This window comes from Ursus americanus, chromosome 22, assembly GCF_024610735.1.
Source record: "Ursus americanus isolate L20-20 chromosome 22, mUrsAme1.1.p, whole genome shotgun sequence".
NCBI classification, from domain to species: domain Eukaryota; kingdom Metazoa; phylum Chordata; class Mammalia; order Carnivora; family Ursidae; genus Ursus; species Ursus americanus.
This window is the reverse complement of record NC_142148.1, coordinates 48,633,376-48,661,320: the sequence shown is the minus strand read 5'-3', so window position 1 is coordinate 48,661,320 and position 27,945 is coordinate 48,633,376. Positions and strand designations below refer to the sequence as shown.

At 53.5% G+C, this 27,945-nt stretch overlaps 1 protein-coding gene and 1 pseudogene across 2 annotated transcripts; both read left to right on the top strand.

The window, feature by feature from the left end:
- The first annotated feature begins 135 nt into the window (after positions 1 to 135).
- LOC148108095 (ral-GDS-related protein-like) lies at positions 136 to 8,022 on the top strand. Its single transcript, XM_087853884.1, has 4 exons — positions 136 to 537; positions 1,316 to 1,531; positions 2,079 to 2,130; positions 7,973 to 8,022. The coding sequence occupies exons 1-4, from the start codon at positions 136 to 138 to the stop codon at positions 8,020 to 8,022; spliced, it is 720 nt and encodes a 239-aa protein (XP_087710010.1).
- On the top strand, positions 4,332 to 27,886 carry LOC148108094 (SH2 domain-containing adapter protein F-like; annotated as a pseudogene). Its single transcript, XR_015721023.1, has 7 exons — positions 4,332 to 4,444; positions 4,823 to 4,944; positions 18,182 to 18,323; positions 20,500 to 20,706; positions 23,620 to 23,791; positions 23,935 to 24,054; positions 27,502 to 27,886. The product of XR_015721023.1 is annotated as an SH2 domain-containing adapter protein F-like (transcript).
- Positions 27,887 to 27,945: the final 59 nt, after the last annotated feature.

Here is a 27,945-nt window from a genome sequence, read left to right as displayed (position 1 = left end):
TCACTGAGGCAGAGGTGGAGGGTAAGGGGGATGGCAAGCTGGGAAGGCTAACTGGGATGTGGTTCATGGGCTGGGTATTCCTTTCAAGGCCATGGGGTCTGTCCTGGTTTTGCAAAGGCATCCGGAAAGTCAGTGATGTGGATGAACCTTTCTCTGTCTCCTGCCCCAGTGCCAGCTCCAGGGCTCCTTCCAGCGGCAGAGCCAGGAACAGGGCCTCCTATAGAGCTAGAGGCGACCCCGGCTCTGTGTCAACTGTCACCTGCGGTGTCAGAGCCAGCCTCCCCTCTGTCAGCTGTTCCAGAACTGCAACCCGTGCTCCCATCTTCTGCATGTGTGCCGGGTGCTGAGCAGCAGTCAGCTGGACCACCCTTTTTGCTGGAAAGTTTCACTCAAGCAACAGCCACAGAGCCCACCGCGGCCCCAGAGGCTTCCTGCCACCGCTGGGTCACCCCAAAGAACCAGCTGGGTGAGGAGAAGCCCGACCTCCTGGACTTCCCTCCCAGGCTGGTGGCAGAGCAGCTCACGTATATGGATGCGGTGAGCAGCTGGGCTCTCAGGGTGGGCCAGGGGCACGCCTTCCTTCTGCTCTCACCTGCCCCACACCTGCCTTTCCCTGATGTGGACTCCTATGGTCTGGGACCAAATCTCAGCTCCACCACTTCCCAACCCTGTCAACCCATCAAGGCGCTTAGCCCCAAGCTTTCACTGTCCAGCTGCGGACTGTAGCGAGAGACCCTGATAAGCACTGATACGGAGGTACTAGGGAGAAGAAATGAGCCAGAATGGAGAGACCAATGGGCAGGCCCTGGTCCCGTGGGTGGAGGAGGGCAGCTCCCTGTGTTCAGTCAAGTCCATGGGTCACCCACTCATGTGACTTGGAGGATGAGTACCCTCAGCATTGATTAGGCATCTGATGTGTCCATGAGGACAGGGCAGACGGAAAAACGTGTGGTTGCAGCTCCCGTGTGAGAATGTGCATCTGAAAGGGGGGAAGGACCAGGGGGATGACCAGTTGGAGGGGAGGGGAAGAAGCCCCCTTGGGTTGGACCACCTTGCAGTGCCACCTGGAGCTGGGAGTTCCTGAGCATGATCAGGGTGCCAATGCCCTCCTTCCTTCCCTTGCTCTGTTTGCTCCTGGGTCATTGTGTACTGGGTTCCCTCAGGGAAAAACAATGGAATGAAATCCACAGTCTCGAACCAGGCTCAGGCCAGATTCTCAGCTCCCTGAGGTCCAGCTCTGACCTGTGACCCCTACGTAGGACATGAGTCTTGCATGGGAAATGGCTGGGTGAACCAAGGTCCGCCTGTTCTCTAGGAGCTGTTCAAGAAGCTGCTGCCCCATCAGTGCCTGGGCTCCGTCTGGTCCAAGCGCAACAAGCCTGGCAATGAGCACCTGGCACCCACAGTCCGGGCCACTGTCGCCCAGTTCAATGGTGTGGCCAAGTGTGTCATCACCACCTGCCTTGGCAACCCGAGCATGACAGCCCGGGACAGGGCCATGGTGGTGGAGCACTGGATCAAGGTGGCCAAGGTATGCAACGGGAAGCCCAGCCGAGGTGCTCTCCTGAGTCTCGGGCACTGCTCTTCCCTTGATCAGGTGTCAGGGTGGAAGGCCCTGGTCTTTGCCCTAGGGACTGTGCAGTCCCTAGGCTCTTCCGTCCAGGGGCATGCTGACCTTGCCTTGCATGGCCCCATGCTGGGATGCTCCGTTTCTGCCTGGCTCCTTCCTTGGAGTGAGGTAAAATCTTCCTCCTCCTCTGGGCCTCACGTGTGCCCTTCGGCAGGTCCCTGGACAGCGGCTTCCTCCAGCAGGAGCACTTTCCCCTGAGGGGGACTGAAGCTTGAGAGCCAATAAGGTGCCGGCTCCCCAAGTGACATCCCATTCTCTTCCCTCCCCAGGCCTGTCAAACCCTGAGGAACTACTCGTCCTTACATGCCATCCTCTCGGCTCTACAGAGTGTCTCCATTCACCGCCTCGAGAACACGTGGGGGAAGGTTTCCAGGTGAGTAGGCCTCTCTCCATGGAGGGACCAGGATGGACGAGGGAGCTCCCAGAGGCTTGTCCTCTTCCCCCTCAGGCAGCTTGGACCTTCTGGGAGGCAGCAAACCCTGACCACAGGACCTGGACTGGTGGGTAGGTCTCTCAGCCTTCCTGGTGAGGAGGCCACCATGCCTCCCGCTTTAGAAATCAGTTTTGCCAAATGTCCCACACGGGGCTGAACTGCATTAAATCTCTTCACGTGTTTCCTTGACAGCCACTAAGCTCTCTGCCCATTTGAACCCCAAATTGACCCAAACAGCGTTTCTCAATGAATATGGGAAGGGAGGCCCAGGACGAGCCACATGAGAGCTCCCTCCCATGTCCTACAAAGACCTTAGTGCTCAGAGGATCCCAGAAGAAACCCTCAACCAGGCAGGTTGACACTCTGGGGTTCTCAAAGAAAAGGCACTCGCACTCAACCCTGCCACATTATTTGTCGATTGATCGTGCCTCCCTTGCCTCTCTTCAGGAAGCCATTGAGGATCTTTCAAAAGCTGTGCAGCAAGGACAGCGCACAGGGCAGGAACCTGCTCATCAAGGTAGCCTGGAAGGTGCAGGTCTGGAAAGAGACGAGGGGTGGGAGGGAATAGGATCCTGAGTGGATGAAGTCGGGAATGGTCTGAAGCATTCCTTGGGGAGGGGAAGCCTTTGGCATGAATGTGGGGCGACAGCCTAGGTGCGGATGCCGTTGGCGGCGAGGGGGCAAGCAGGTGGTGTCCAAGCAGACTCCCTAGCCTACACACCCTCTCTCTCTGTGTTGACAGCTGGTCCAGGTGGGGGCCTCTACAAACCTGGAGAGCCCAGAGGACAGACCTGTGCTCAGTGATGGGGTTGGGCTGGGTTGAGGGCCACAACAATGATGAGAGTAATAGGACCCTGAGTCCTCAGGAGACCATGGGAGATAGGTGGAGTTGTCATGTTTCCCGATGAGAAAACAGGCTTGGGGAGGCCAGGCTGCAAGCTCAAGGTCACACATGGAGTGAATGTTGGAATGAGATTGTTCTGGAATCACTCACGGCCTGCTTCTGGATAATGGGGCCTCAGGATCAGTATGAGTTAGGTCAGATGTCTAGGTTCTGACGTCCAAGATGGTGGGGGCAAGTGGCCTGAGGGTATGATGGTCTCAAGGAACTTGTCCTTGGCCCTGCAGGAGCGACCATCCAATAGATTTGCCACCCTGGTGATGGCCCTCCGGGGAGCCCAGAAGAGGATGCAGAAGAAGGTGAGTGTGCCTGAGGCCCAGGGCCTCCAAAGTCAGAGGAGGAGGAGGGCTCCTCCCTGAGGGCTGGAAGCCTCCCAAAAAGGAAAGATCAGGAAGGGGGGGTCCTTCCCACTCCAGCTGCGGCTCCTGGGGCCACAGCTTCTACAATTCTTATTTCAAAAGGACCAGGAGGAGGGCCCAGAGTGGTCCATAGAGAATGGGTTTTGCGGGTGGGGAGGGACCGACCTAGTGCTCCATTCCCTGGCATTTTTGAAAAGCAGGCCCTGAAGGTGATGAGGAGGAGTCTGATGTTCTGGGAGGGGGAGGGGAAAGGGAACCCGTGGGGGGGAGGCTGCTAAGGGTCCTAGGCTGCTCCACGTGAGCCCCTGCGGTGGGCTAGGAGGCTGGAGCATTTTCAGTGGAGGGTCCCTGTGGACACCAGCGAGCAGGGACTCATCCCAACCCTCCCCCTCATGACACAGGGTGTCGTGCCTTTCCTTGGCACTTTTCTCACCGAGCTGGTGATGTTAGATACCGCCATGGAGGACTATCTGGAGGTGGGTGAGCCTGAGGATTGTGGGGGAGGGACCAGAATCCGGAGGTTTGGGAGCAGAACGCCCCTGTACTGAGCCCTGAGCTCTCAGGACTCGGCAAACCTCTCCTCATGACAGCCTCACGGCTACCCTGTGAGCCTGGGGGCTGTTGCCCATCTCAGGGATGAGCGAGGTGAGGCTGCAGTTAGGCCACGGCTCCCGGTGCCGAAGACTGGTGAAGCAGCAGAGCTTCCTGAAGGCAAAGCTGCATGAGGTCTGTCTGAGTGGACCTCAGCCTCCCCCGGTGAGTTTGCCCGTGGGGGGAGAATGAAGTCAGGACCCTCCACGTCAGCAAGCACCTCAGTAGCCGCAGCAGCCCCTTCCTGCCTGAGGCTTCGGCCTCCCCTACTGTCTTCCGAGAGGGTGGTGCTGCAGGGTCCCGACCTGTAGCCAGTCCATCTGCCCCATGTCCTCCTTTCTCTGGACCCCAGAGCCTGGCCTAGATCCCAGGCCCACTATCTGTGTATGCACGGCCCCCTCACGGGTTCTGGCCATGGTGCAGCATGAGAAGGGATGGGAATCAAGTGCTCCTAAGAACCAGGGGCCTCATTCTGATGGACTTTGTCTGCTTTCCAGGGGAATGAGATCAACCACCAGAAAAGAAATAAGGTGAGCATATGTGGCGCTTCCCGCAGGGAAGGGTAGGGAGTGGGCCTCAGAGATGTCCCTGGGAAGAACATTGCTTGGCTCCATCCCCTCCACCTCACATTTCCTGGGATCCCTTGAGAAGAAAGCAGTGCAAGTCCCATCCCGTTAGGAGATGGGGACAGAGCATGGCATCCAGGAGGACTTCCCGGAGGAGGGGCTACTGATACTCACCTCTGAGAACAGGTGGAGACCGGATGAATCTGCAGGGAGGAGGATGGCAATGTGTGCCAGGACCTGGGATGGGTGCCCGGTCCCGATGCTCTACCCTCACCAGACCCTGCAGCTCCCCGCCCCCCCTCCCAGGCTCCCTATACATCCTGTGCTTCTCTCTCTGCTCAGGAATATCAAGTCATGACAGACATCATGCTGCTCCAGGTGGCTGCCGAGAATTACACCCTAGAGCCCGAGGATCCTTTTTGGGCCTGGTTCCAGGCTATGGAGCCGCTCAGCGAGGCTGAGAGGTGAGGCCCATCAGGAGCTGGGTCGGTGAGGTTCGGGGTGGACTCTTTCTGCTGGCCACTCCTGGGATCCTCCTTCCCTGGGCAGCCTCAGGCCTTGTTGCCGGGGCGCCAGACTCCAGCTGTGGGCAAACACTGGCAGGGACTCTTGAATGGAAGCTCCTGGGCAACTCACAGGTGTCCCTCTGTCCTTAGCTACACCCTGTCCTGCCAGCTGGAGCCCCGGTCCTAGCTGGTCAGCAGCACTCAAGAAGAAGAACTGGCCGCAGTCAACCTCAGGGCTGAGCAAGTGTCCAGTGGCCCTGCAGGGATTCCTCAGCAGCTGCATCCTTGCGCCCATTTACTCCACACCCCTTCCCCCCATCTATTTCCTTATGTAGGGGGCACCATTTAGTTGTTTTAAATAGTACCGTGATAGATTTGCATGTTAGGAGATTAAAGCCCTTGTTTTGTTTTAGAGCCCGGTGTGTGGTTTGGGTCTTTTACTTCCTACAGTAATGGAAAACTTGCACAGACTCTCATATTCGTTCCTGACCTAGGAAATCTTCCAGAGTCATCAGCTACTGTATGTGGGAGGAAGGAGAAGTGCCAGCCCTTCTCCCTAGCCACTGGAGGGCACCCCCAAATCCCCCTTACTCAGAGCACGCGTCCATTTCAGTCAATGAATTTGGGCAAACAGCAGAGACAGCCCCTCAGAACTCCTGAGATTTAGAGGTTGCAGGGACTTTCCCAGGAATAGCAACAACCACTGAAAGTGGGAGTCTTTAAGACTTGTACGCCCCAGAGCGCCTTCCTGCCCCAGGACTGGGGTTGCCTTTCTCCGCTCTAAGGCCAGGAAGACTGTGTCCTGCTCCTTCCGTTGAGATGCTTTTTTGGTTTAGTGTTTGGTTTTGTATTGCCCCCGTATTTGGAACTTGTCATATTGTAGTTCAATCTCTGGAACTGCATCAGCACCTAGTGGGGAAAAACACGGAAGGAGATCAAATCCTGCGTGTGAAGGGGACAAAGGCAGAGGAAGATAATTTGCAGATGGACTCAGGGCAGGCAGGACTTTCCAGCCTCAGTCTCCCCGTTGGCCGTTTACCAAGTTTGGAATCTTTCTGGGATTCTTGTCAATGATCTCTGGATTCCCTTTCCTGCTTGCTATGTGTGATGGGAAAAGATGGGAGGGGTACCTTAAAGGACACACCTGAGCCTGGTTCCATGAGTATCTATGCTGACCTAGGAGCCAGGATTTCCAGCCTTCGTGCATCTCCTTATGCGGTTCTTCTGAAGCAGCAGTTCCCTCCAGGCCCCAGGCTCTGCGTCCGATCCATGGTAGCCACTGTTCCCTGGCTGGCATCTTCTGGATCAGGGATGGGTTCTCTCTTGCCAGGATAATGGGTCATATCCTTTTTTTTTGAAGTTTTTTTTAATTTATTTGACAAAGAGCAATAGTAAGAGATTGAACACAAGCAAGGGGAGTGTGAGAGGGAGAAGCAGGCCTGCAGCGGAGGAGCCTGATGTGGGACTCGATCCCAGGACTCCGGGACCACACCCTGAGCTGAAGGCAGATGCTTAATGACTGAGCCACCCAGGCGCCCCTCATTTTCATTTTCTTAATGACTAATGATGTTACACATCTTTTCATGCATATAGTTGCCATTTTAAAACCTTTTTTGGGAAAGTGGCTGTTCAGGTCTTTTGCCCTTAAAAAAAAACCAAATTGGGTTTTCTTAATATTGAGTTAGAAGAATTGTTTATATATTCTAGATGCAAGTCTTCTTCAGATATATGTTTTGCGAATATCTTCTCCCATTTATGCATCATGGAGGATTTTTGAGAATCAGGAAGGTACGGCCTGGGGGGTAGATAGTACTCCGAGGCTGGTGTGTTTCATTCTAGAGTCTCTGATACTTTCGTAGCTGCTTCTGCTGCCAGACCTTCCTCCAATTCTCTCTCACCACAGTGACATGGAAACATCATGTCACCTCCACCTAAAAACTGCAGGTCAGCTCTGGCCTCCACTGCCCACCCTCCACCTCACTGGAAGCAATGGTGCTCACCTCCATACTTTTCTTCCTTGTTTGGTAACACATAGGAGCAATTTTTTCCTTGTATATCAGATTATCACATTATATGCCTTAAAAACATGCACTTTTGTCAGTTATAGCTCAATTTAAAAAATCGAGCATCATGTAGCGTTACTATTGCTGCATAACAAATGACCCCAAATCTTATCGTCCAAATAACCACCCTTTGTTATTGCTCGGAAGTCTACAGTTCTGCTGATAGAAGGCAAGCTCAGCTGATCTCAGGCGGGCTCGCTTGCACACCTGCAGTCATATGGAATCTCAGTCTCTCTGTAAGTGGTTCAACAGAATCCAGCCCCCATATTACCATTAGCCTGCTGTTTCTGTCTCTGTGGTTCCAGTTCATCTAACTGCATTGCTGTACTAACACGGCTTCCAGCAGCCTCTGGAATCCCTCTCATGTGCCGCTGGGCCCAGAGATGGCTTGTAGACCTCTAGGATTGTCTTGATTTGGTTCTCTGAGAAGCAGACCCTGAGAAAAACACTTAAGTATAAGTAGCTCATTTCAGGAAGTTGAGAAGTGGAGAAGGAAAGGAAGGTAGAGGGGCAGCCAATACAGTGTCTGTGTTAATGAAGAGGCTACCACTGAGAAACTGGGGCACAGTCCCACTGGGGATGTGCTTCCGGATTGTCCCATCTAAGGGACAAAGAATGGAATCTTTGTTGAGGTTGAGAATCATCTGGTGAGAGTTAACGTGAGCCTCTTTCCTCCTTAATCAGGGTTTTGACTCTGAGGCTTCTCCCTCAAGGCTTTACTGCAAAGGAGTTGCTGGCCGTGGAGGCTGGGTCTAGTCTTGTCAGCTAGGTTCCCATTTAACTATTTTAAGTCCACTATAAGTAGGTGATATTTACCTGGTGGGTAATCACAAAATGCAAATGGACTCAAAGGATACCAGAAGTAAGTCTGACCTGTTTTCCTTCGTGGCATAATCAGCTAAAGCCCCTCCCACCCCCTTCAGGGACCAAGGGGGCTGGATTTCTGGATTTAAGGCTGCTGGTGTGCCAGTAGTGCACTGGCTGCACCTGTTAGCGCTTTCCCGTGGGCAGCAGGATGGAATGCCCATCAGAAGCCAGCACTCCATCCTCTCGTGCATGCATCACCAAATAGAAATCTGCTTTTAATGAAGCAGCAGATATTTTTAGTGATTTATCAGGAAACGTTTTGTTACATGGGATGATGGAATACGGCAGAACATTCACGTAATCCCTGCGGCCTCATGATTTGAAAGTCTATGAAGGAACTTAAGCAGTTGGATGTAAGCAAGCTTAACAGTAGGAAGAGCACAAAATGGCCTAATTTATCAGAAGATATTGTGTTAAAACTTGCACAAGGTGGCTTCTGAGCTTGCTGTGCTCAAAAAATGAACAAGGGTTGTGACAAGTCCCTGCTTCAGATCCACTGATTCTCTCCCAGGCTCAGACTAAATGTTTCTGGGCCTGCGTATTTTTCTGCCTTTCAGATTTTCACCCTCTCACAAGACTGTGTTGGACCACCATTTTGGCTCTTGTCCCCTCCCCTGCCTATCACCAGCCACGCTTTCAATCTGTTGTAGAGATGGATACCACTATGAGTATCTTCTTGCTTTCCAGGCTGAATTAGCCCCACCAGTATCAACGTTCACACCCGGGTTAATTGATTAACACATTCATTTGTTTCAGGAAGTAGTGTTGAAAGTATCTGTGTGACCAACATTAGGGGGCTCAGCAAACACAAAGCCCCAATATTTACTTACACTCTCTTGATGTCAAACATTCCAGTTTGAAGGTGGGGGGGGAACAATGTTCCAGTTTAAAGGCCATGAGGCCGGAGGGATTCTCTCTAAGTCAGGAAAGGGAAGGCCTCTTTGTTCTATTCTGGCCTTCAGTTGATTGCATGTGGCCCACCCACACGGGAGAGGGCAATCTGCTTCACTGTCTGCCAATTTAAATGTTAATCTCATTCAGAGACACCCTCCACAGACACAGCCAGAGCAATGTTTGACCAAAATATGAGGGCGCCCCATAACCTAATCAGGTTGACACATCAAATTAACCATCATATTATTCTTCATTTCTTTCAGCAGCTCCAATTATGGATGTGCCTTAGTTTATTAAATCAGTCTCTGTTCATGGACAGTTGATTATTTTTAATCTTTTGTTATTGTGAGTAACTCTGCGATGAACAGCCTTGGGCACACATATTCATTTGTTTGCCACTGCATCGATGGTTCAGCTTCCCAGAGGTGGGATTTCTGGGTAAAAGGGAAAATGCATATGTAATTGCCCCTTCCTGGAGACTGTACCACTTTGCGTTCTACCAACAATGCCTGAAAGCCCTTGTTCCATGGGGAAACAGGGATCCATGTTTGGTCAAGGAGAACACCATCACTCTTGGCTATGGAGATTGCTTTAGGACCAAGCTGGCCAATGGGAGTGATCAATGGGAGTTTTTTGTGAAAGCATCAGGACACAGAAGCTGTCTCTCCCTGGGGATGGCTCAGCTAGGTGTTGTAAACCTCCAGTGTCTAGGGGCAACCACATAGAGAAAGCCTGGTCAAGAATGATACAAAGAAGTAGTGCCGAGAGACACAGAAAGGACAGTAAGATGGAATCCTGATGGAATAATAGAGCCCCTGGATCCAGCTGGACCTGAATCAGAGGCTATTCCTACACTTATTCAGTTATGAGACCAAAACTTCAGTTTTTAAAAGCCAAATACAATTTCACCTATATGTGGAATCTAAAAAGTAAAACAAATAAGCAAAAGTGCAGAAACAGAACCATAAATAGAAACCAGTGGCTGCCAGAGGGGAGGGGGTTGGGGGATGGGCAAAACGAGTGAAGGAGAGTATAGGCTTCCAGTTATGGGATGAACAAGTCACAGGGATTAAAAGTACAGCATAGGGAATATAGTCAATGGTATTGTGATAGCATCGTATGGTGACAGATGGTAGCTACACTTGTGAGCATAGAATAATGTATAGACTTGTCCAATCACTATGTTATACACCTGAAACTAACATAAAGTGTATATCAACTCTACTTCCATTTTCAAAAAGTTGAAATGAATCCATTTTCCTAAAACCAAGAGAGTCCTAACAAATGCAGCATGCTGCACAAAACAGGATTTCTGCTTTCACAGTAATTTACAATTGAAATGAAGGCATAAAAATTGAGCTACCCTATGATCCAGCCATTGCACTACTGGATATCTACCCCAAAGATACAGACGTAGTGAGGAGAAGGGCCATATGGACCCCAATGTTCATAGCAGCATTGTCCATGATAGCTAAATCGTGGAAGGAGCCGAGATGCCCTTCAACAGATGACTGGATTAAGAAGTTGTGGTCCATATATACAACGGAATATTACTCAGCTATCAGAAAGAACGATTTCTCAACATTTGCTGCAACATGGACGGCACTGGAGGAGATAATGCTAAGTGAAATAAGTCAAGCAGAGAAAGACAATTGTCACATGGTATCACTCATCTATGGAACATAAGAACTAGGAAGATCGGTAGGAGAAGAAAGGGATAAAGAAAGGGGGGGTAATCAGAAGGGGGAATGAAGCATGAGAGACTATGGACTCTGAGAAACAAACTGAGGGCTACAGAGGGGAGGGGGTTGGGGGAATGGGATAGACTGGTGATGGGTAGTAAGGAGGGCACGTATTGCATGGTGCACTGGGTGTTATGCGCAACTAATGAATCATCGAACTTTGCATCAAAAACCAGGGATGTACTGTATGGTGACTAACATAATATAATAAAAAATATTATTATAAAAAAATGAAATGAAGGCACGAAAAACAATGAGAACAACGCAAGACAGAGTATTATCAGGTGCTATACTTTCTGTTATAGACTGAGCGCCATTAGTCCTTCCGAAGTCAGAGGAAGGGCAGGCAGTGGGCCGTGAGGTGATAGGATTTGGGTGGGTGGGACTTTGAAGAGCTCCATAATCCTGTGCCTGCAATTTGAAATCTGATATGGTCTGAGAACCAAAGTTTTTGTAGTGTTGGGGCAAACTTGTGTTCAAGGTGGAGGTGAAGAAATTTTAAACTGTCAGCTTAGGGGCTATGGCCTCAGACCCTGCCAGGGGTGATAGATATGTCACTTTTGGTAGATGTACAGTTTTACACTTCCAACGTCTGAACTATTTAAATTCTGAAACACTTTTGGCCCTACAGAGTGCCTAAAAGACTGCTTCTGTGCTTCATGTCTCAGGGAAGTGAGGGGATGTGTTTTCTGAGGCCTCGATGTTGGGGTGGGTGACCCCAAGGGAACCCCAGAGGCATGACTTGAAAGGCACCCATCCCATGGGCAGCAGGAAAAAGATAGGATGCCTTAAGCACTTGAGATGTGTAAACTCTCCGTGTCTCCAGTTTATAAGTCTCTACTACCATCCCAGTGGGGCTGCTGCGTAAAACTAGTCAGACTGTGACCTGCACAAAGTTGCTTTATCAAGGGAGGAGGTGGGATAACATCCAAGCTGGGCCACCCTTCACTGGCCACGTGGGCACTCTGGCGCCGGCCACCCATTCAGCACTGTTGGGTGATGTGATGGTGGTGGCGACAGTGAGGCAGAGGGAGCATTATTAGGCCTTGTGCTTACTATTGACCAGTTAGTGTCCTCTCCCTGACCACTGCCCATTGGCACATGGGCCTGAGCTATCCCTGGCCTTCCTCTCTGCAGTCTTGGAATGGCCTAACAGGCTGCCCCCCAAGCCATGGGCTCCTCTAGGACAAGGACCATTGTCCTCCTCATGTCTATTTCCCAAGTGCCTGACATGCTTAGCATAGAAAGGGGTGAGTGAACTACGTCCATTGAATGGTGACTGTCCATTGCTAGGGTGACCCGAAGGTCAGAGACTCCCTTAACCACAGCTCCCTTTTGTACATTTCCCCACAGAGACTCCCAAGGAAGGGGCTGCACCCACACGGCCGTGGGTGATCCACAGCCTCTTCTCACCGAGGGCATCCACGCCTCAGCCTGGGTCAGCTCTGTGATCTGTGGGCTGTTCAGACCTTAGGGGCCAAGAGGTGTCTGACTCCTTTGTCGGCTGCAGGGACAGGAATGAAATCCAGCAGGATCTCCCAGGAGCTACACAATCTGTGGTTTCTTCAGTGGGTGTGATGAGAAGCATCCAGGACGCCATCAGACTGGCTCAGGGGCAGGGACATGGTCTCTGCGGGCCCTGACCTGGAGCCTCCCACCATTGAGAGAGAGCAGCTCCTCTCGTTTAGGAGCAGAGTTTGGGGGATCCCAGAGTCTTCCCTTAGGAAGAGTCCAGGCTAGGTACCTTAGCCCCTTAATCCTAAACCCAAGTTGCTGTGCCTGAGTGGTGAGCTGGCCCATTGAGCTGGAGTTTCTCTTCTGTGCAGTGTTTTGTCCTGATTCTCTGTTCCTCTCCTCTCAGCCATGCGGGTCTTCTTGGCTTTTTGCTGTGGGGTCACTTCCTGAGGTGAGATAGGGACTGTAGACCAGGATGTGCCTTAGGCTGGCCCACTTTCCTTCTTCTTCTTCTGGAGCCCAGTAGCTGGTGGGTGGGTCAGAACCCTGTGAGAGGGCCTGGGTCGTGAGGTTTGATGAAATGGGTGGAAATACTTCTGTGATGAGAAGATTGAGGAGAAATGAGCCCTGTGGAAAGTGAATGTGGCGGGCAGGAAAGAATGGGGATTTAGACAGGGCCCTGAGAGGGCCTCCCCATGCAGGGCTCTGGCTACTGGCCCTCCCTGAGACCCACTGCTGCATTTGGCAAGGGGGCAAGGGTGGCCATCTGGGCAGGACTGGCAGGGCAGGTGTGGGAGCAGCAGGAGCCGCACCCTGAACCAGGCAGGCAGGGCCTCGCCATCTGGCCATAGGAAGAACTCCTTCACGGTGCTGGGCCCTGTCTGGCCTCCAGGCCACACTTTGGGCAGAGGGGTGAGAGAACGGAGCCTTCCTTTCTTTGCTCCCTTTTCTCAGATCTTCAACAGGAAACACCTGATCTAATTAGGAAAGAGGGACGGGGAAGGGGCCCTAATTGGATGAAGCTTTGAGCTGCCTGTGACCATCTGCACAGTGTGTCCTTTGCCTCTATCCTGCCAAGATGTGTGTGCGCGCGTGTGTGTGTGTGTGTGTGTGTGTGTGTGTGTGTGACAGAGAGGCAGAGAAAGAGATGATGTGAACAATAAGACAGGCACCCTGGATGCACTGAAACTAGGGCTCTTGTTCTTAGCTCATGGAGAGGCTTCTGGGGTTCATGAAGCTCCAGAAATTGTGTGCAAATATTTGGGTGCATGAGCATTTTTCTGGGAAAAGGCTCAGAGCTCCCAGATTCTCACAGGGGTTCACAGGGCCCAAAATATCAAGAATTTTAAAAAATAGATACACCTCATACATGGCGTCCACGTGGACTTGGATCCTCCAGGCCCAAATTTGGAAACAAGTGAAAGACAGGTAGAAAGAGGAAAGGGAAGGAAACGTTGAGGGTGTCTGAAGTCAAACCAGACATCTCTGCCTCAGGGTCAGGAGGGCGAGTAGGGGCTGCTGCTGCAGGATCGGGCCAGGATTTCTATAGCATTAAGTGACACTGGCCCGGGTGCTCAAAGGGACCCACCACCTAGAAGACCTGGTCCTTGCCTTTTTTGAGTTTGTTTGTTCTTGCTTTTTCTTCTTATAACTTCCACTGAGTCTGGAGTTCTGATCTGTTTATTTTGCACATGTCCTCCGAGGGAGGCAGAGGGAGGAAAAGAGAAGGGTCCCGGACCTTTGTGGACTGGTTAGATCTCTTAACCCTTTGGGGCCTGGGCTGGCCATCTTTGCTGCCATTGGTGCTTTGCTGGGGTTGGGGGGCTACTGCTGAGGCCTGCGCTACCAGGGGATTTTATGGCAGGCCCGTCCACTCCTCCCACTGCTGCCTCCTCATGCTGTGGCACTCTTTCGGGAAGGCATTTGCAGCTTGTTGGCTTGGTCAGTGACTCAGTGACACCTCAGTCAGCCCTGGAACTCCACCTGTTGGAAGCTGGGAACGGCTAGGGCGCTGGGGAACATGGGTGGGAGCAGCTGGCTGGGGCCTGGGGCTTGGAAGGGTAGCTGTTGCCCCCTCCAGCTTGCCCTCCCCGCAGAACCAGCGGGACGCTAGTCATGCGAGAGCAGAGGGGGAGCCCAGTCCCTGCATGCAGCGAGCCTGCGTTTCCTCCAGAGTCTGGGGCGCAGCCCCGGGGCTTCACAGCACCTCAAGGTACCTCACTCTTTTGGAGTTTGCTTTGTGGCTGTCACTGTGAGCTCCTGGAGGACCCAGAAATTTGGTCTTTTCATCTTTAATGATATAATGGCAGACAATTACCTAATACCTACCGTGTGCCTGGTACCATTTTGAAGCAGCCGATATGTTTTAGCCCCGGAGCTTCTGACAACCCTATGAGGAAGATTCTGTTATTATCCCCAGGTGATATAGGGAGACTGAAGCACAGGAGTGCTGGGTCACATGGTTTCACAGCTAGCCAGTAGGAGAGCTGAGGTTCACAGCCAGGTAGCCTGATGGCAGACTGGCTGCCGACACCATGCCATGGGACCATGGCACCTTCGGGGAGCCCTGCAGACAGGAGATGGGAAGTGTTCACCGAGCACGGGAAGGAGACTCAGAGAAGGAATGAAGAGTGCATCCCGTGCTGAGTTCACCATTTCCTGAACCTGAAGGCCAGCACTAGCCACCCAGTCCTGAGGTGGCCCCAGACACACCTTAAAAGGGTTGTTGACGTCCATTGTGTGTCTGTGATGTTCGAATGTCTTACAAGCATGACATTTCTTCGTACTTAGAAAAAGATGATAACAAATTTGTTTCATGTGAAGGAGTTTCCATGGCAGATAAAATTGGGAAGGGCGTTGCAGGAAGTGGGAACAGAGGGTGCAGAAAGTTTGATCTTGGGGAAGGTAAATAGTATACCATTTCCAAAACTGACAGACTTTCAGCAGAGAAAGGATTTCACGGTTAAATACTTTGGAGAAATGCCGAGTTAAACAAAATTAGACAGCTCTCTTTGCTACACGATTGCTCAGAGCCTTTAACATGCTGAAGTGTATTTTAAATCTACGAGTAGAGGAGAGAAGATGCTACATTTCCCAAGTTGTCTGGAAAATCTGCAGCAAGGCACTGAGAGTCAGGAGACCTGGGTCGCAGTCTTGTCTCTACTGATGCCGTCTGTGTACCCTGTCGAGCACCTAAACTCTGGGCTTTAGTGTCTGAATAGAAGAGATCAGCAGCAGGGCTAACATCTATCGAGCACTGACTCCATTCTAGCCTCCAAACTAAGGACTTTTACACTCACTGTCCTCTTCCCAATCCTATGAGATATTCTACAGGAGAAAAACCAGAGGCTTCCAGATGTCAACTGAAGACATGGAGGAAAGGGGGAGGGGTAGACTTTGGGGACCTTGCAGAGCCCAAATCCTGTGGCATGTGCCCCCTCCTAGCTCCCCTTGGACTGGCAAGCCCCATGGGTGGGGTCAGGAACTCCTAGCAGGGTCCAGCTGCAGAGCGGAAGGTCACGCCAGATGGTGGGCCTGCCAGCTATCTCAGGAGAGGCTGAGGCAGGAAGGAGAGCCAAGCAGGACAGCGGCTCTGGGAGGGGCACTGCCCAATTGGAACAGGCACAAGAGCCTGGTCTGGAGCCTGCTAGACGGCAGGAGGGAGGGGATCTGGTTGGCAGGAGGCGTGGGGACAAGGGGACCTCTGAGCAGCAGCTACTTGCCTACTAGTTTGGAAGTATTTCAGCCTTTCAGTAGCATTCTGTCTACCAGAGGGTTTGCCTAAATATTAGCTCTGGTTTTAGGGGCCTTTCCTGCCAGTTCTTCCTTTTTGCTCTTGAACCAGAGGCTTTGCTCCCCATTCAAATGTTGGTTCTCCTGACAGCCTGCTCCCACAGCAGCTCCTGGTCTGTCAGAGTGGTCAGAGTGGGGGCGAATGGGGATCTGAGAGTCTGTGTCACTCCAGAAGATAGAGTCTGAGGAGAGGGAGACCTTTGGAGCATCGAGTAAATGTGCACTGAGCGCCTACCCTGTGCCAGGCCCTGTGACGGATGTGGTATACCACAGTGAGTACAGCGGTCAGGTGAAGGTCCCATCAACAAAATAAGTCAGGGTAGAGCAAAGGTGTCAGAAGCCTGCAGAAGCAGCTTTCCCCCACAGAGCAGTTTCACCTCCTCACGTGACCTGGAAACCACTGGGAAGGCAGCCCTGGCCTCTGACAGGGATCCTATGTGCCCAGGGTGGGTGCCCTTCTTGCCAACCTTCCAGCAGGTGTTTCTGCTTCTGCTCTGGACTCCCGGCCCCGTGGGTGGCTCCTCTGGGTGACCCGCCTAGGGCGGGGGGCTAGGGTTTCCTGGAGCAGGGTGTGGAGTCAGGGATGGAACAGAGGAGCCATTGAGCTGCCCACAGAGCTGCCGCCTGGTTGCCTACAGGCACCGTGGGCTAGCCCCAGGGACGCCCGTGCTGGGCCTGGGAGGGGTCACAGCTCAAGTCCAGCCCGGGACTCCAGTGGGAAGGGCACTGGCTTGGTCAGGGAAGGGCTGGGGGAGGGGGGGCTCTGTAGAGTTGGGGGGACTGGGGCTTGGGCCAGGCACTTCTCACTGAGCAGCTTCCCGGGACTCAGTGCCCCCCATCCCTGTGACCCCTCCCAGGCCCAGCACAGGCGGGGGGGGGGCTCAAAAAACATGCAGGAGGGGCGCCTGGGTGGCATAGCGGTTAAGCGTCTGCCTTCGGCTCAGGGCATGATCCCGGCGTTATGGGATCGAGCCCCACGTCAGGCTCCTCCGCTATGAGCCTGCTTCTTCCTCTCCCACTCCCCCTGCTTGTGTTCCCTCTCTCGCTGGCTGTCTCTATCTCTGTCGAATAAATAAATAAAATCTTTAAAAAAAAAAAACATGCAGGAGGAGTCTCTGTGGTGGGCAGGCAATCAGTCCCCATAGCCTCCCTGCTCAATTGGCTCCCACAATCCTGATCTGGCCCAGACCCAAAGCCTCCACCAACGATGGAGAAGAGGCAGGAGTGACCCCTCCTCATGCCGCAGGCCCCGGAGCCACCTCCTGTCAATGCCTGTCAACTCAGTGTGCGGTGCTTCCCCCGAGGTGCTGGCAGCCCTGGGTGGGCTGGGCTCTGTCTCCACCTCAGCCTCCCCCCTTCGAGAAGCCTGTGCCCAGCTTGGAGAAAAGCTCTATTGTCCTCAGCTGCACCCCGCCCTGAGCACCTTGAGCTCTTCCTCAGGGCGTGTGGCTTAGAGTTCGCTCTGCCTTGACTGGAGCAGGGACGGAGGGTTGGTCATGAACCACTTGTGAGGGAGAAAGGGGCAGTGTGGGATGTGGAGGGTCAAGGCTACGCCTTTCCTGTTCTTGTCCTCCAGGAACCAGGGGATTTCAGCAGAGCCCAAACCCTGGCTTTCTTCAGGGCTGTCCTAAGGTGGTCTCTCTCCCAGAACGGCCAAGATCCCCACTGGGGGCAGGTTGGCAGCATAATATTGCACAAAGGACACAAGTTCCAATTGGGTTCCTCCACTTCCGTGGAACGGTCTTGGGCACGTTGTTCCCTACCTGCCCTGAGCCTCCGTTTCTTTAAAATGAATATAATAATACACATATGACATGCTGATGAATGTTCTCAGGATAAACCAGCAGAACTGTGCCATAAAGTGAGTAGTTGGCTTTTCTTTTCTCGCTGGTCCGCAAATTTTTCTTTGTTCAGCATCTGGGATTGAACTTGTGGGCATGGACCGAGTTAATCTCTGAGCTGCCTGCTATTCCCTACTTGTTCTTTGAATTCCTCCAACACCTTTGTAACTGGCTCTCTGAATTAATTCCTTCTGTTGAACCATCTGGTGTTAAACACCTCTATTGCCCTGCCTAGACCCGGACTGAGGCAGGCCTTAATGCTCGGAGCTTCATCCTGGCCATTTAACTTACGGGATGGCCCAGAGGCACAAAAGTGACAGAAAAGGTAGATCTGCCACTCTGCTGGCAGCCTAGTAGGGGACTCTGCAGAGGAAGACCCAGAGCTTGTCCCCATCCAAGCTCAGAGCCTGCCCTTAGATACCTCGGGCTCTGGGTCTAAGACATTCTCTCCAGGACTCACTCCCATGGACAAAGCACCTGGGGAGAAGCAGAGCTGTCTCTCAGATGTCTGAAGCCTGCTCTCCTCACTGTCTTCCCACAGCTGGCAATCCTCGAAGACTACGCGGACCCATTTGATGTTCAGGAGACTGGCGAAGGCCCAGCAGGAGCTTCAGGAGCCCCAGAGAAGGTCCCTGAAAATGATGGCTACATGGAGCCCTATGAGGCCCAAAAGATGATGGCTGGTGCGTGATGGAGTCAGGCTAGGGGATTGCTCTCTGAAGCCTGGGTATTTGCACAACAGGCTCTGGGACCCACAAGACTAAGAGTGGTTCCATGATCCCTTTACTGGGTCCTTGGAGACCATGGGTCCACCGTGGACCACCTTGGGTCCTTGGCCACTGCCTTCAAGAGAGTCGTCTTGGAGAAGGAACGATGACCTGTGGTGCCTGAGATGTGAGGTGGTAGAGAAGGCCACCAAAGGTCAGGCAGATAGAGTGAGGACAGTCAGGAAGGGCAGGACAGTGGTTGGACCGGGAGTCATGGAACCCAAAAAGAGAATCACTAACTTTAGGGAAGGTGGTGAACTTGAGATGATGTGATGTCAGAGTGAAACATCTTTATGGCAATTGGAACCACATAGCTTGAGAAGGGCAAGCCTGTCAAGGAGCGGGGGCAGACAGAAACGAATAAGACCTGGTCTTGGGGAGCAGAGCAGAGGTCAAGAGAGGATCCAGGGAAAGAGTGAATGGGGGTGATCCGAGAGGAGGACAGGGGTGAGTCAGTCCAAGGCAGGATGAAAGGAAGGTTTGCTCAGGGGTAGTTTTAGTGTTGGGCATACTGAGGAGCCAAGATGAGAGGGGCCACAGGGGCAGTGAAGGGCCTCAAAGGCTGGAACGAGGCATTTGGACTTGCTCCAGAAGAGGAGGGAAACTAATATGAATTCTCAAACAAGACAGAAACAGGATAAATATGGCATTTTAAGGGGATTATTGAGGCTGCGGTGTACAGAACAGACCAGAAGAACTGGGCATCAGAAAGATGAGTTAGCAGTTGTGGAAACTGCTGAGGCTTTAAGGGAGCAATAATTAACATGGCTTTCTTCCCCTCCTGAGCTTGGAGATCATTGAGAAGTCAAATCAAGGTAACAGACTGATGAAGACAAGAATGTCAGTTTTATTACTGATAAAATAGATTGGAGAACATGACTTAGCTGTGTCTCCCACAATGGGCTGCTTAATACTTCACAGAGTTAAACTTGCCCACTCGGGCTTGGGCCATGAGGCACAGCTGTAAGCCCTCTCACGGGGGCCAGGAGAAGAAAGAGCCAGAAGGCAGAGCTGAGAAAGAGAGCGAGCATCTACGGGTGATCAGATAAGCTGCTCTCCCCCCTTGGGAGAGGGGTGGGGGCCAGAGAGCGGTCAGGAGTGTTCTTCCACGGAGCTCGTGGAAACGTGAGCCGGGAGAGTGGAGGTTCACCCTAGTAGTAATCTAGACGTGGAGAGACAAGGGTAAGAGTCATCGGGTACTGGTGGTGAACAGGTGGAATTTAGACGCTGAACGGGGGCCAGGACCGACGAGAGCAGTGTAGTGGACGGAGAAGGAGAAAGTGGGAGGGAGACTGCCCTATTTAGATCAGAGGGGTGTGTACCCCTTGGAGGCCCATGAATGCCCTGGAATTGTATATGGAAATTTGCACATTTTTCTGGGGAGTAGCCCCATAGCTTTTATTAGATTTTCACTGGGGTCAACGATCCCAAAAAGGGAATCACAGAACTGACTAGAAGAACTTCTGGGGAAAGTGGCAAGTTTGAAACATTAAAGTGAAAGATCTTGAAGGTAACCGGAAGTGTATAGGGTGCCATGAGACTGGGCAAGGATGTGGGCGAATTAAGACCTGGTTCTGGGGAACAGAGACCGAGAGGGGCCAGGGGAAGAGTCCAAGGGTGATGGGAGAGGACAACCACGAAAATGACTTGTTAGAGGGGACAGTTTCAAGGAGAGAGTGATCAGGAGTATCTGGGCAACGAAGAAGGATTTTCGGATTGTCAAATGATACAGCTTGGGATGCAAAGGAAGAACTGGAGCTGTGTAGCCAAAAGGAGGTGGATTAGGAGAGGACCCTGCCTCCGTTTCCAAAACGTGTAAGCCTCATTTCCTAAGCCCTTGCTGGCCACCTAAGGATCTCTTTCTGTCTTTCACTCTGGTGCTTCTCTGCCCTGGCCTCCATTGGATCCCATGCTTTTGGAACCCCAGAGATGTTTTAAGGGCAAGGGACCCCAGATGTCTGGCCATTGGGCCCCCAAAGCCAGTGGCATCTCTTCTGAAGGAGGCTTGGTGTGTTGCTGAGGGCGCTGCCAGAGGAGCTGAGGAGGGCAGCCAGGGATGCTCTCATACCTCCCCGCCACCTTGCCCTGGCAGAGATCCAGAGCTCCAAGGAGATGGCAGCTCAGCCCCTGCCTCTATATGACACGCCCTATGAGCCAGAGGAGGAGGGGACCACCCCAGAGGGTGAGGGGGCCCCCTAGCCCCGGGAGTCCCGGCTGCCAGAGGATGGCGAGAGGCCCCCTGAGGAGTATGACCAGCCCTGGGAGTGGAACAAGGAACAGATTTCCAAAGCCTTTACAGGTAAGCCCCTGGCTGGGGAGGGTGGGCCTGTTGGGGCCTCTAAACAGCTCTCCAGGCCCAGGGGAAGGGAAGGAGTGGACCCCAGGGGTTGGGGGAGGCCCAGCAGCTGGGCTCCAGGGAAGCACGGTTGAGCGCATCACAGAGATTGGTGAATTGGGCAGTGTGGGCGCGGCACTGTGTGCGGGGTCAGGGAACGGGCACAGGAGGATGAAGGGTCTCCCTGCATCACCACCTCTCAGAGGCCAAGAGGCTTAGGCCACTTCCGTCTTTTGGGAGACAGGGCCTATTTTAAAATAAAGAAATTCCAAACAAAATGATAAAACTTGTGACATATGTTAAATACTTACATTTAACAAAAGAAGGCATTGAACACCCCAGACACGGAAAACGGTTGTGTGTGTAACCTTTCGAGAACCCAGCCCTGAATCAGAGAGCTGTGTCTCCCAGTAGCAGACTGTGCCAGACCAGGGACGCCTGTGCCCCGGGGGGGAATTCGGAGGAGCAGGAACTGGTGGGGAGAGGGAGGCTGTGAGAAATGCCCTTTGTTGAATGAGGGTTAGGTTTCTCCTGTACCAAGCACCCCAGCGCCTATCCCAGGCCCGGAGTCCCACCTGGGAAGGTGTGTGTTGGTGGTCTGAGTGGGTGCTGCTGCAGCCTGGAGAGCCTGGAGAGTGCTTTAGCTCCTGGGTTCTTGATTCGGTGAGAACATAAAGGATGTAAATGCCATTCGACTTCACCCCCACTCCCAGGGCCCCCCACCCCTCCTTGGGCACGGGGCTCATCCTGGAGCCGGACTCAGCTCTCTGCCCTGTCCTCCCCTCCCTGGCAGCGAGTAGGAAACCACAGGCTTCTGATTTGTTTCCGGTAAAGCATGCACCATTGAGTGGGACCGTTTATCTCCAGAAGTCTCCTTGGAGAATCAATACTGTTTGGCTTGCTTCATGGGGAAATCTATGCTCGTCATTAGGAAACCTCGGTAGCAGCCCTGCAGCCGCCAGTGGCATCCCTCTCTTAATCGTCAGGGCTCGGGATTGAGGGTGTGGGGGGGTAAATTTCAATAAAACATCTGCCCCCACATCGGAGTATTCATGACAGCCTGGAGCTGGGCTGTCCGTCTCACTGCCCATGGCTTCCCAGGCCGTGGGGAAAAGGAGGAAGGGCGGCAAGTCTGAGGGTGCCAGGAGGCTGTGGGAACCTGGGTGTGGTGCTGGGAGGCGAGGGCAGCTCGTTGTCCCTCGTTTCCTCCTTTCCTGGTCCTTTTGGGCCCTGGAGGCTTATGAGGGTTCAAGTGAAGGGGACCCACACGGCTGGCAGGGCAAGACTCTGCCTCCGGCTATTTGCTACCTGTGCCTCCCCCCTTCGACTACGCAGCCTGGTGTGGTCACTGTGGCTCCATCCAACCCTCCGAGAGTCCTGCTCCCCCCTCAGAACCCGTCCCTGCCTCTGCTCTGACCCTCCTCCTTTCTAGGCTATTCTGTGTCCTGGCTCTGGGTTTTGGTGTCTCAACCTCTGCCTCTCTCTGTCTCTCTCTCTGTCTCTGTCCCTGTCTGTGTCTCTTCTCCCTGCTGCTACTGGCTCCAGTTGACATTAAGGTCATCAAAGACCTACCTTGGCCTCTGCCGGTGGGACAGCTGGACAGAAGCTGCTCCCTGCCTGACGGGGACAGGGACATCTCCGGTCCAGCCTCCCCCCTCCCTGAGCCCAGCCTGGAGGACGGCAGCGGTGGGTCCTGTGGGAGCTTCTGGCCAGGGTGACATGTCCTCTCACGCCTCAGGCCCTGTGGGCTTGGGTTGGCAGAGCTGAAGTGGGGTAGGGTTTGGAGAACCTGGAGGAAGAAAGAAGGGACAAAATACACATTCCTCCTTCCTCCCAAAGGTGTGGGGAAGGTGTCTTCTAAAGGAGTCTCTTTCTAAATATCTTGCCCACCATGCCACAGAAATCCACTATTTTACATTCACTTCTTTGTGAGTATTTTGCCTGACCCAATCCTTTGGCAATGCAAGTAACTCTTGAGGTGGGGGTGATGCTAGCATAGGAAGTGTCTGACCCCTTTGGGCAAGGGACGGGTCTGGTCCTTGCATCTGGTGACTGAGAGACAGGAAGGTCCTGAAAGTGCTACAAGGAGAGAAAAAGCCCAAATGAGGAGAAAGGAAGCACCGAACACTTCATCTCTGTCAGTTTGGTACAGAACGGGCAGCCAAGTGCTTGTGAGCGCCTGTTTGTACATTTGTGCCTGAGTGTGAGGGCTACTTTGTAAATGCAGGATGAAGGAGGGTCTCCATCGCCTGTCCGTGGGTGCCTGTGCTCATGTGACCCACTGGCTTCCTCCCTCGTGCTGGCTCAGTGGTGGGCCTGCCCTGGTCTGGGAGGGCAGAGCCGCCTCAGCTGGGTGTCTCCGGTGGGGGCGGGGAGCCTGTGGGCAGCAGCCCTGGGGGCGGGGGAGGGGCGGGCCGGCGGCGGCTTGGGGCAGGATGAGCCTGTCAGGATGGCACCAAGGGGAATCGGATAATTGTTCTCAAATGCATAAGTCACTTCGACAGAATGGCTTGGCAGGGTGATGTGGAGAACGGTCATGAACTCTGAGGAGGAGAAAGAAACGATATTATCGGCGCTGAAGCCACCCGGAGGGGGAATGGAACAGGGGAAGGCAGGCAGCTGCTCCAGAGGGAGAAGTTTAAGTGGTTTCTCATGTTGCTTCTCTCCCCTCTCCTCCCACAGCGTAGGGACTGGTAGGCGCGGTGTGGCCTAGGAGGGCTGCGCCCCACCCCCACAGCCAGTCAAGCCCAGGAGCATGTCCCACCCTTCCAGAACATTCCTTTGACCCCTTTTGGCAGAAAATGGTGGAGCCCTGGTTATTCTATAGGGCTCTATCTCTAGGGTCCTCAGAGTCTATGACTGGTATATTCCCCACAGCCCAGTTTGAAGGATCTGAGAAGAGCTGCCTGTCACCTGGCCGGGAGGAGAAGGGGCGGCTACCTCCCCGACTCTCTGCAGGGAACCCCAAGTCAGCCAAGCCCCTAAACGTGGAGCCCAGCAGCCCCCCTGGGGAGTGGACAGACCCAACATTGCCTCTGGAAAACCAGGTGTGAGTGTCTGTGTCCAGCTGGGGACTCTCTCCCCTCCCTTCCCCTCCTGCCACTGGCTTGCCTGCAGGGGACACCCAGAATGGGTGGGCCAGGACGGCGAGGGACCCAGCAGAGATGCCCCCTTCCTCTCTCTTGTCCTCAGCTGGTATCACGGGGCCATCAGTGGAACAGATGCCGAGAACGTGCTCCGGACGTGCAAAGAGGCCAGCTACCTGGTGTGCGACAGCGAGACCAGCAAGAACGATTTCTCCCTGTCCCTCAAGTGAGTCGGGGTGGGCCTGCGGTAGGCAGGATGGGCTTGTGAGGATGGCACCAAGGAGGATCCATGGGAAGACAACCAGCAGGACAGGAGAAGACTCCAACCTTCCCCCCATGCCCAGCCAAGCTGGGGAGAAGTCCATCCCCAGGAACTTTTGCTGACTCTGGGCCCTAGGGACCTGGAGCAGTCTGAGGCTCCTCCCCTGACCTCAAGGAGCTCAGAGTCCGTTAGAGGAAACAGTCAAGCTACAGTGTCCAGCTCCAAAGTATATGTCACTTACCAGCTGTGTGCCCTGGGGCCCCCTGAACCTCTCTGGGCCTCAGTTTTCTTACTTATAAAGTAGGGGAATAATAATATCTACCTTATAGGGAAGGATCCAATGAAATAATATATGGGAGGCACTTAACATGGTGCTAAGTGCTAAATAAATTATCACCTTCATCTTTATTAATGGCAGTCCAGATGTTCTTGAAGCACCGGCAAGGAGATAGGAACTTCGCCTGAGGGGCTCTGCAGGGGGAGGCGGAGGCTGGATCCTGGGAGGAGGGTGGAGCAGTGGACACAAAGCTATCGTTCACTCTGAAGAAGTGGGCAGGAGGACCGGGCGCTAGTGGCTGATAACTGAGTTTTAAAGGATCCAGGAAGATGGGGGAGGCAGGGCGCTCCCTTCCCATCAGCCTTCCTCCTAGAGAGTAGATAGACACAGAGAGGTACTGGCCTCCTACCAGAATGGCCAGCCCTCCCCTCGGTATCCAGGAGTCCTGCCCAATAGAGCCTGCCCCCCACATGGCAGCCTGTCAGATGGTGGGTTCATTCGCATCGCCCCCATCACTCCTGGGACATCTGTACCACCTCCTACCACATTTCTCAGGGGCATTAGAATACAGGTATACCCCCACTTCAAACAAATGCAATATACAGCAATGTGGGACTATTAAACAGACATTTGAGGATAATTATTGAACTTCAACTAAAAGATAATGGGAAAATGCCAGTCTAGAGTCAAACAACCTGAATTTTATTCTTGGGTTTCATAAAACTAGCTTTGTGACCCCAGGCAAATCATGGAACCTCTCTGGGCCGTGGTTTCTCCCTTTGCAAAATGCATTGATGGGTACCTCTTAGGTTTCTTGCAGCTCTCATACTCTGCAATTGTCATAAAATCAAAGGAGCATTTAGGAAAAGTTCATCTGTCAAAAATCTGATATAACCCTAGGAATGTGTGTTGCTTTAACAGTTAAGAGTCACAGAGCACCTACTGTGTGCTGAGCCGTGTATTCACCATCTCCAAACCAACTGCCGACCTGGAAGATGAATCTCTTTCTTATAGACAGAAAGAAATACAAAGAGGTATGTGACTTGCTCAAGGCCACCAGGTAACAAAGTGCCAAAAGCAGGATTTGGACCCAGTTCAGTTCAGTCGGACTACAAGAACCGCACTATTCCATTGCATCGCTCCACCAGTCCTCAAGTCTGGAACAGTCCAAGGCTGAGACGGCAAGGGTCTGGCTCTGTGAAAGGAGCAGGGCGGGGCTCAGCCTTATCCTGGGGAGTAAAAGGGGAGGCAGGCCTGGGTGCTGCTTCGGCCCAGGCTGATCCAGCCCCACCAGCAGCTGTCCGCCAGAGCCTCGCTTGCATATAAATGGCTTCTCTGAAATACGATTAAGGTTTCTCTGCTCTCTGTAATGGAAGGGCTTTCACTGGTGATTAAACAGCTTCCTCCAGAAGCCATGTCAGCTCTGGCCCTACCGCCCAGCTAGTCCCACCCAGACTCCTGAGGGTTGGGCAATGACTCTGCTTGGGACTTTATCCCAGGAGGTCAGTTATCCAGATGGAGGCTTGTTGCCACTTTATTGCCCTTTTTGGCCAGATCTGTCCCTCAAGGAGAAGATATAATGTAGTTTTGGGGAGAGGTGATTATCCCAAGTGGATTGTGGTTAGGGGGTTTTCTCCAAACTGTGAGAGGGAGAGGGAAAGCAAGGCCCAAGCTGCTGCCCACAGCTTTGGGCCTGGGCCATGGCATAGGGCAGACAGGGGAGGGGGACTACTCACTGCCTCCCCTCTCTACCACCCCCAGGGACTGCACATTTTCCTCAGGCCCTTAGCTCCCTTCCCCAGGGCCTGTGTGGTCACTCAGCCTCAGCCATTATCTCGGGCCTACAGAAGAAGGATGCCCCCACCACCCCCCCACCCCCGCCCATACACACATACACCCAGCCTGGGGCCCCCAGCAGGCTTTAGGGCACAGTATCCTGGGGCAGGGAGAAGGAATTGGAAGCATGGGTGATAAAGGACTGTTTTTTTCCTGTCATCCCTTTCCTCTCTTCAGTCATCCACTCTCCATCTTCACTTGTGGGCCCAGTGAAATGGGTCCCGTCAGAGGCCTCTTTGTACGCAGGCAGGGGAGGGAAATGAGGTTTGTCAGCCTCACCTCATATGAGGGCCCCCCTCACCGGTCCTACCTCCCATACTAGTTTCTGAGCCCTGCACTTGTCCCCAGGTAGGCTCTGGCCCCGAGAGACAAGTATTCAGGCTTCAGGGCTCCCCCAAACACTGCTTCCTCCTTGTTGTGGACCAGGCCTGGTAGCTTGGGCAGACACTGTTCTTGCTCGGGCCCCACCCCCATGCTTTCTCTCTAAGACAGGGTGCCCGGACAGCTGGGAGCCGGCCAGAGCTCTGAGCAGCAGGGTCCTTGTCTTGCGGGCAGGACCAGGCCCTGATGTGGATTTCCTGGATCGTGTCAGGGAGCTGGGAGAGGCAGTGGAGCCTTTCTCTCTGAGGGAGGGAATGGAGTTACAGCCTCACCGGTGATGGCATCCCAGGCTGCAGGGACAGAGGAGCTGGGGGCTTGGCCCAAGGCCCAGTTAGCAGGAGGGTAAAGGGATATCCCCAGGACAAGGCGGTTGAGCCTCCCCGGATTTGGGGTGGGCTTCCAGAGCAGCTAGCTCACCCCCTCCCCTGGTTTCTGCAAGAGAGAGCCTCAACCAAGATTCGCTCGGTTGTCACATCTGTCCACACACGGTCCTGCCAAGGATGTTTGTGTCTCCACATGCGTCACTAGGAGCCCCCACCGGTGTCGTCCCCCACAGCTCAGAGATGGAGAGGGTAGACCAGCTTTGGCCACACAGGTTGGAGGGCACCGGTGCTCGGGTCCCAGGGTCTGGGGCAGGGAGAGGGGTCGCTCCAGTTTCCACCTGCAAACGCCCTGTACACTCGCTAGCTACACACACATTCTTGGCACACCCAGGGCCCTCACCACAAAGCCAACGCTTACGGTTACCTACTCACAAAATCCCCTCTGCCTCCTCTGTTTTCTGGACTGACCTCCACCTTCCCTAGTCACCTCCCCACACAGCTGGCTCAGAACAGCCACATTTGCTGCGGGCGTGGGGGAGGGCAGGGGGACTGGAGAGGGCCCCTACTCACCAGGGTCTCCTCTCCTCTTCCCAGGAGCAGTCAGGGCTTCATGCACATGAAGCTGTCCTGGACCAAGGAACACAAGTACGTGCTGGGCCAGAACAGCCCACCCTTCAGCAGCGTCCCTGAAATCGTGCACCACTATGCCAGCCGCAAGCTGCCCATTAAGGGGGCCAAGCACATGTCCCTGCTCTATCCTGTGGCCATTCGGACTCTGTAGATGTGAGGCCCGGGCACTGTGACAAAGCTGGACCCAGGCCTGCGCCCATCCCCTGGCTGAGGGCGCTGGCCCTTCCCAGGGACATGTTCTGTCAAGTCTTTCTTCCCCTCTCCCAGAGATCGAGTGAGACCTGCAGATTCCTTAATTTATTCTAAACGGGAAGGCCTTCTGGGGCCTCGGAGTAAAAGGTTGTCTGGAGCGGAGGACAGAGGAATCCCTGGGGAGAGAGGATAGCCCCTGGAGGAAGGGGGCTTCAG

Bases quoted from the DNA above. Each gene is read 5' to 3' on its own strand.
- LOC148108095 (XM_087853884.1), top strand. From the start codon at position 136: ATGTGGATGAACCTTTCTCTGTCTCCTGCCCCAGTGCCAGCTCCAGGG. The intron at 538-1,315 runs GTGAGCAGCTGG...CCTGTTCTCTAG, and splicing joins AGCTCACGTATATGGATGCG to GAGCTGTTCAAGAAGCTGCT. The intron at 1,532-2,078 runs GTATGCAACGGG...CTTCCCCCTCAG, and splicing joins ACTGGATCAAGGTGGCCAAG to GCAGCTTGGACCTTCTGGGA.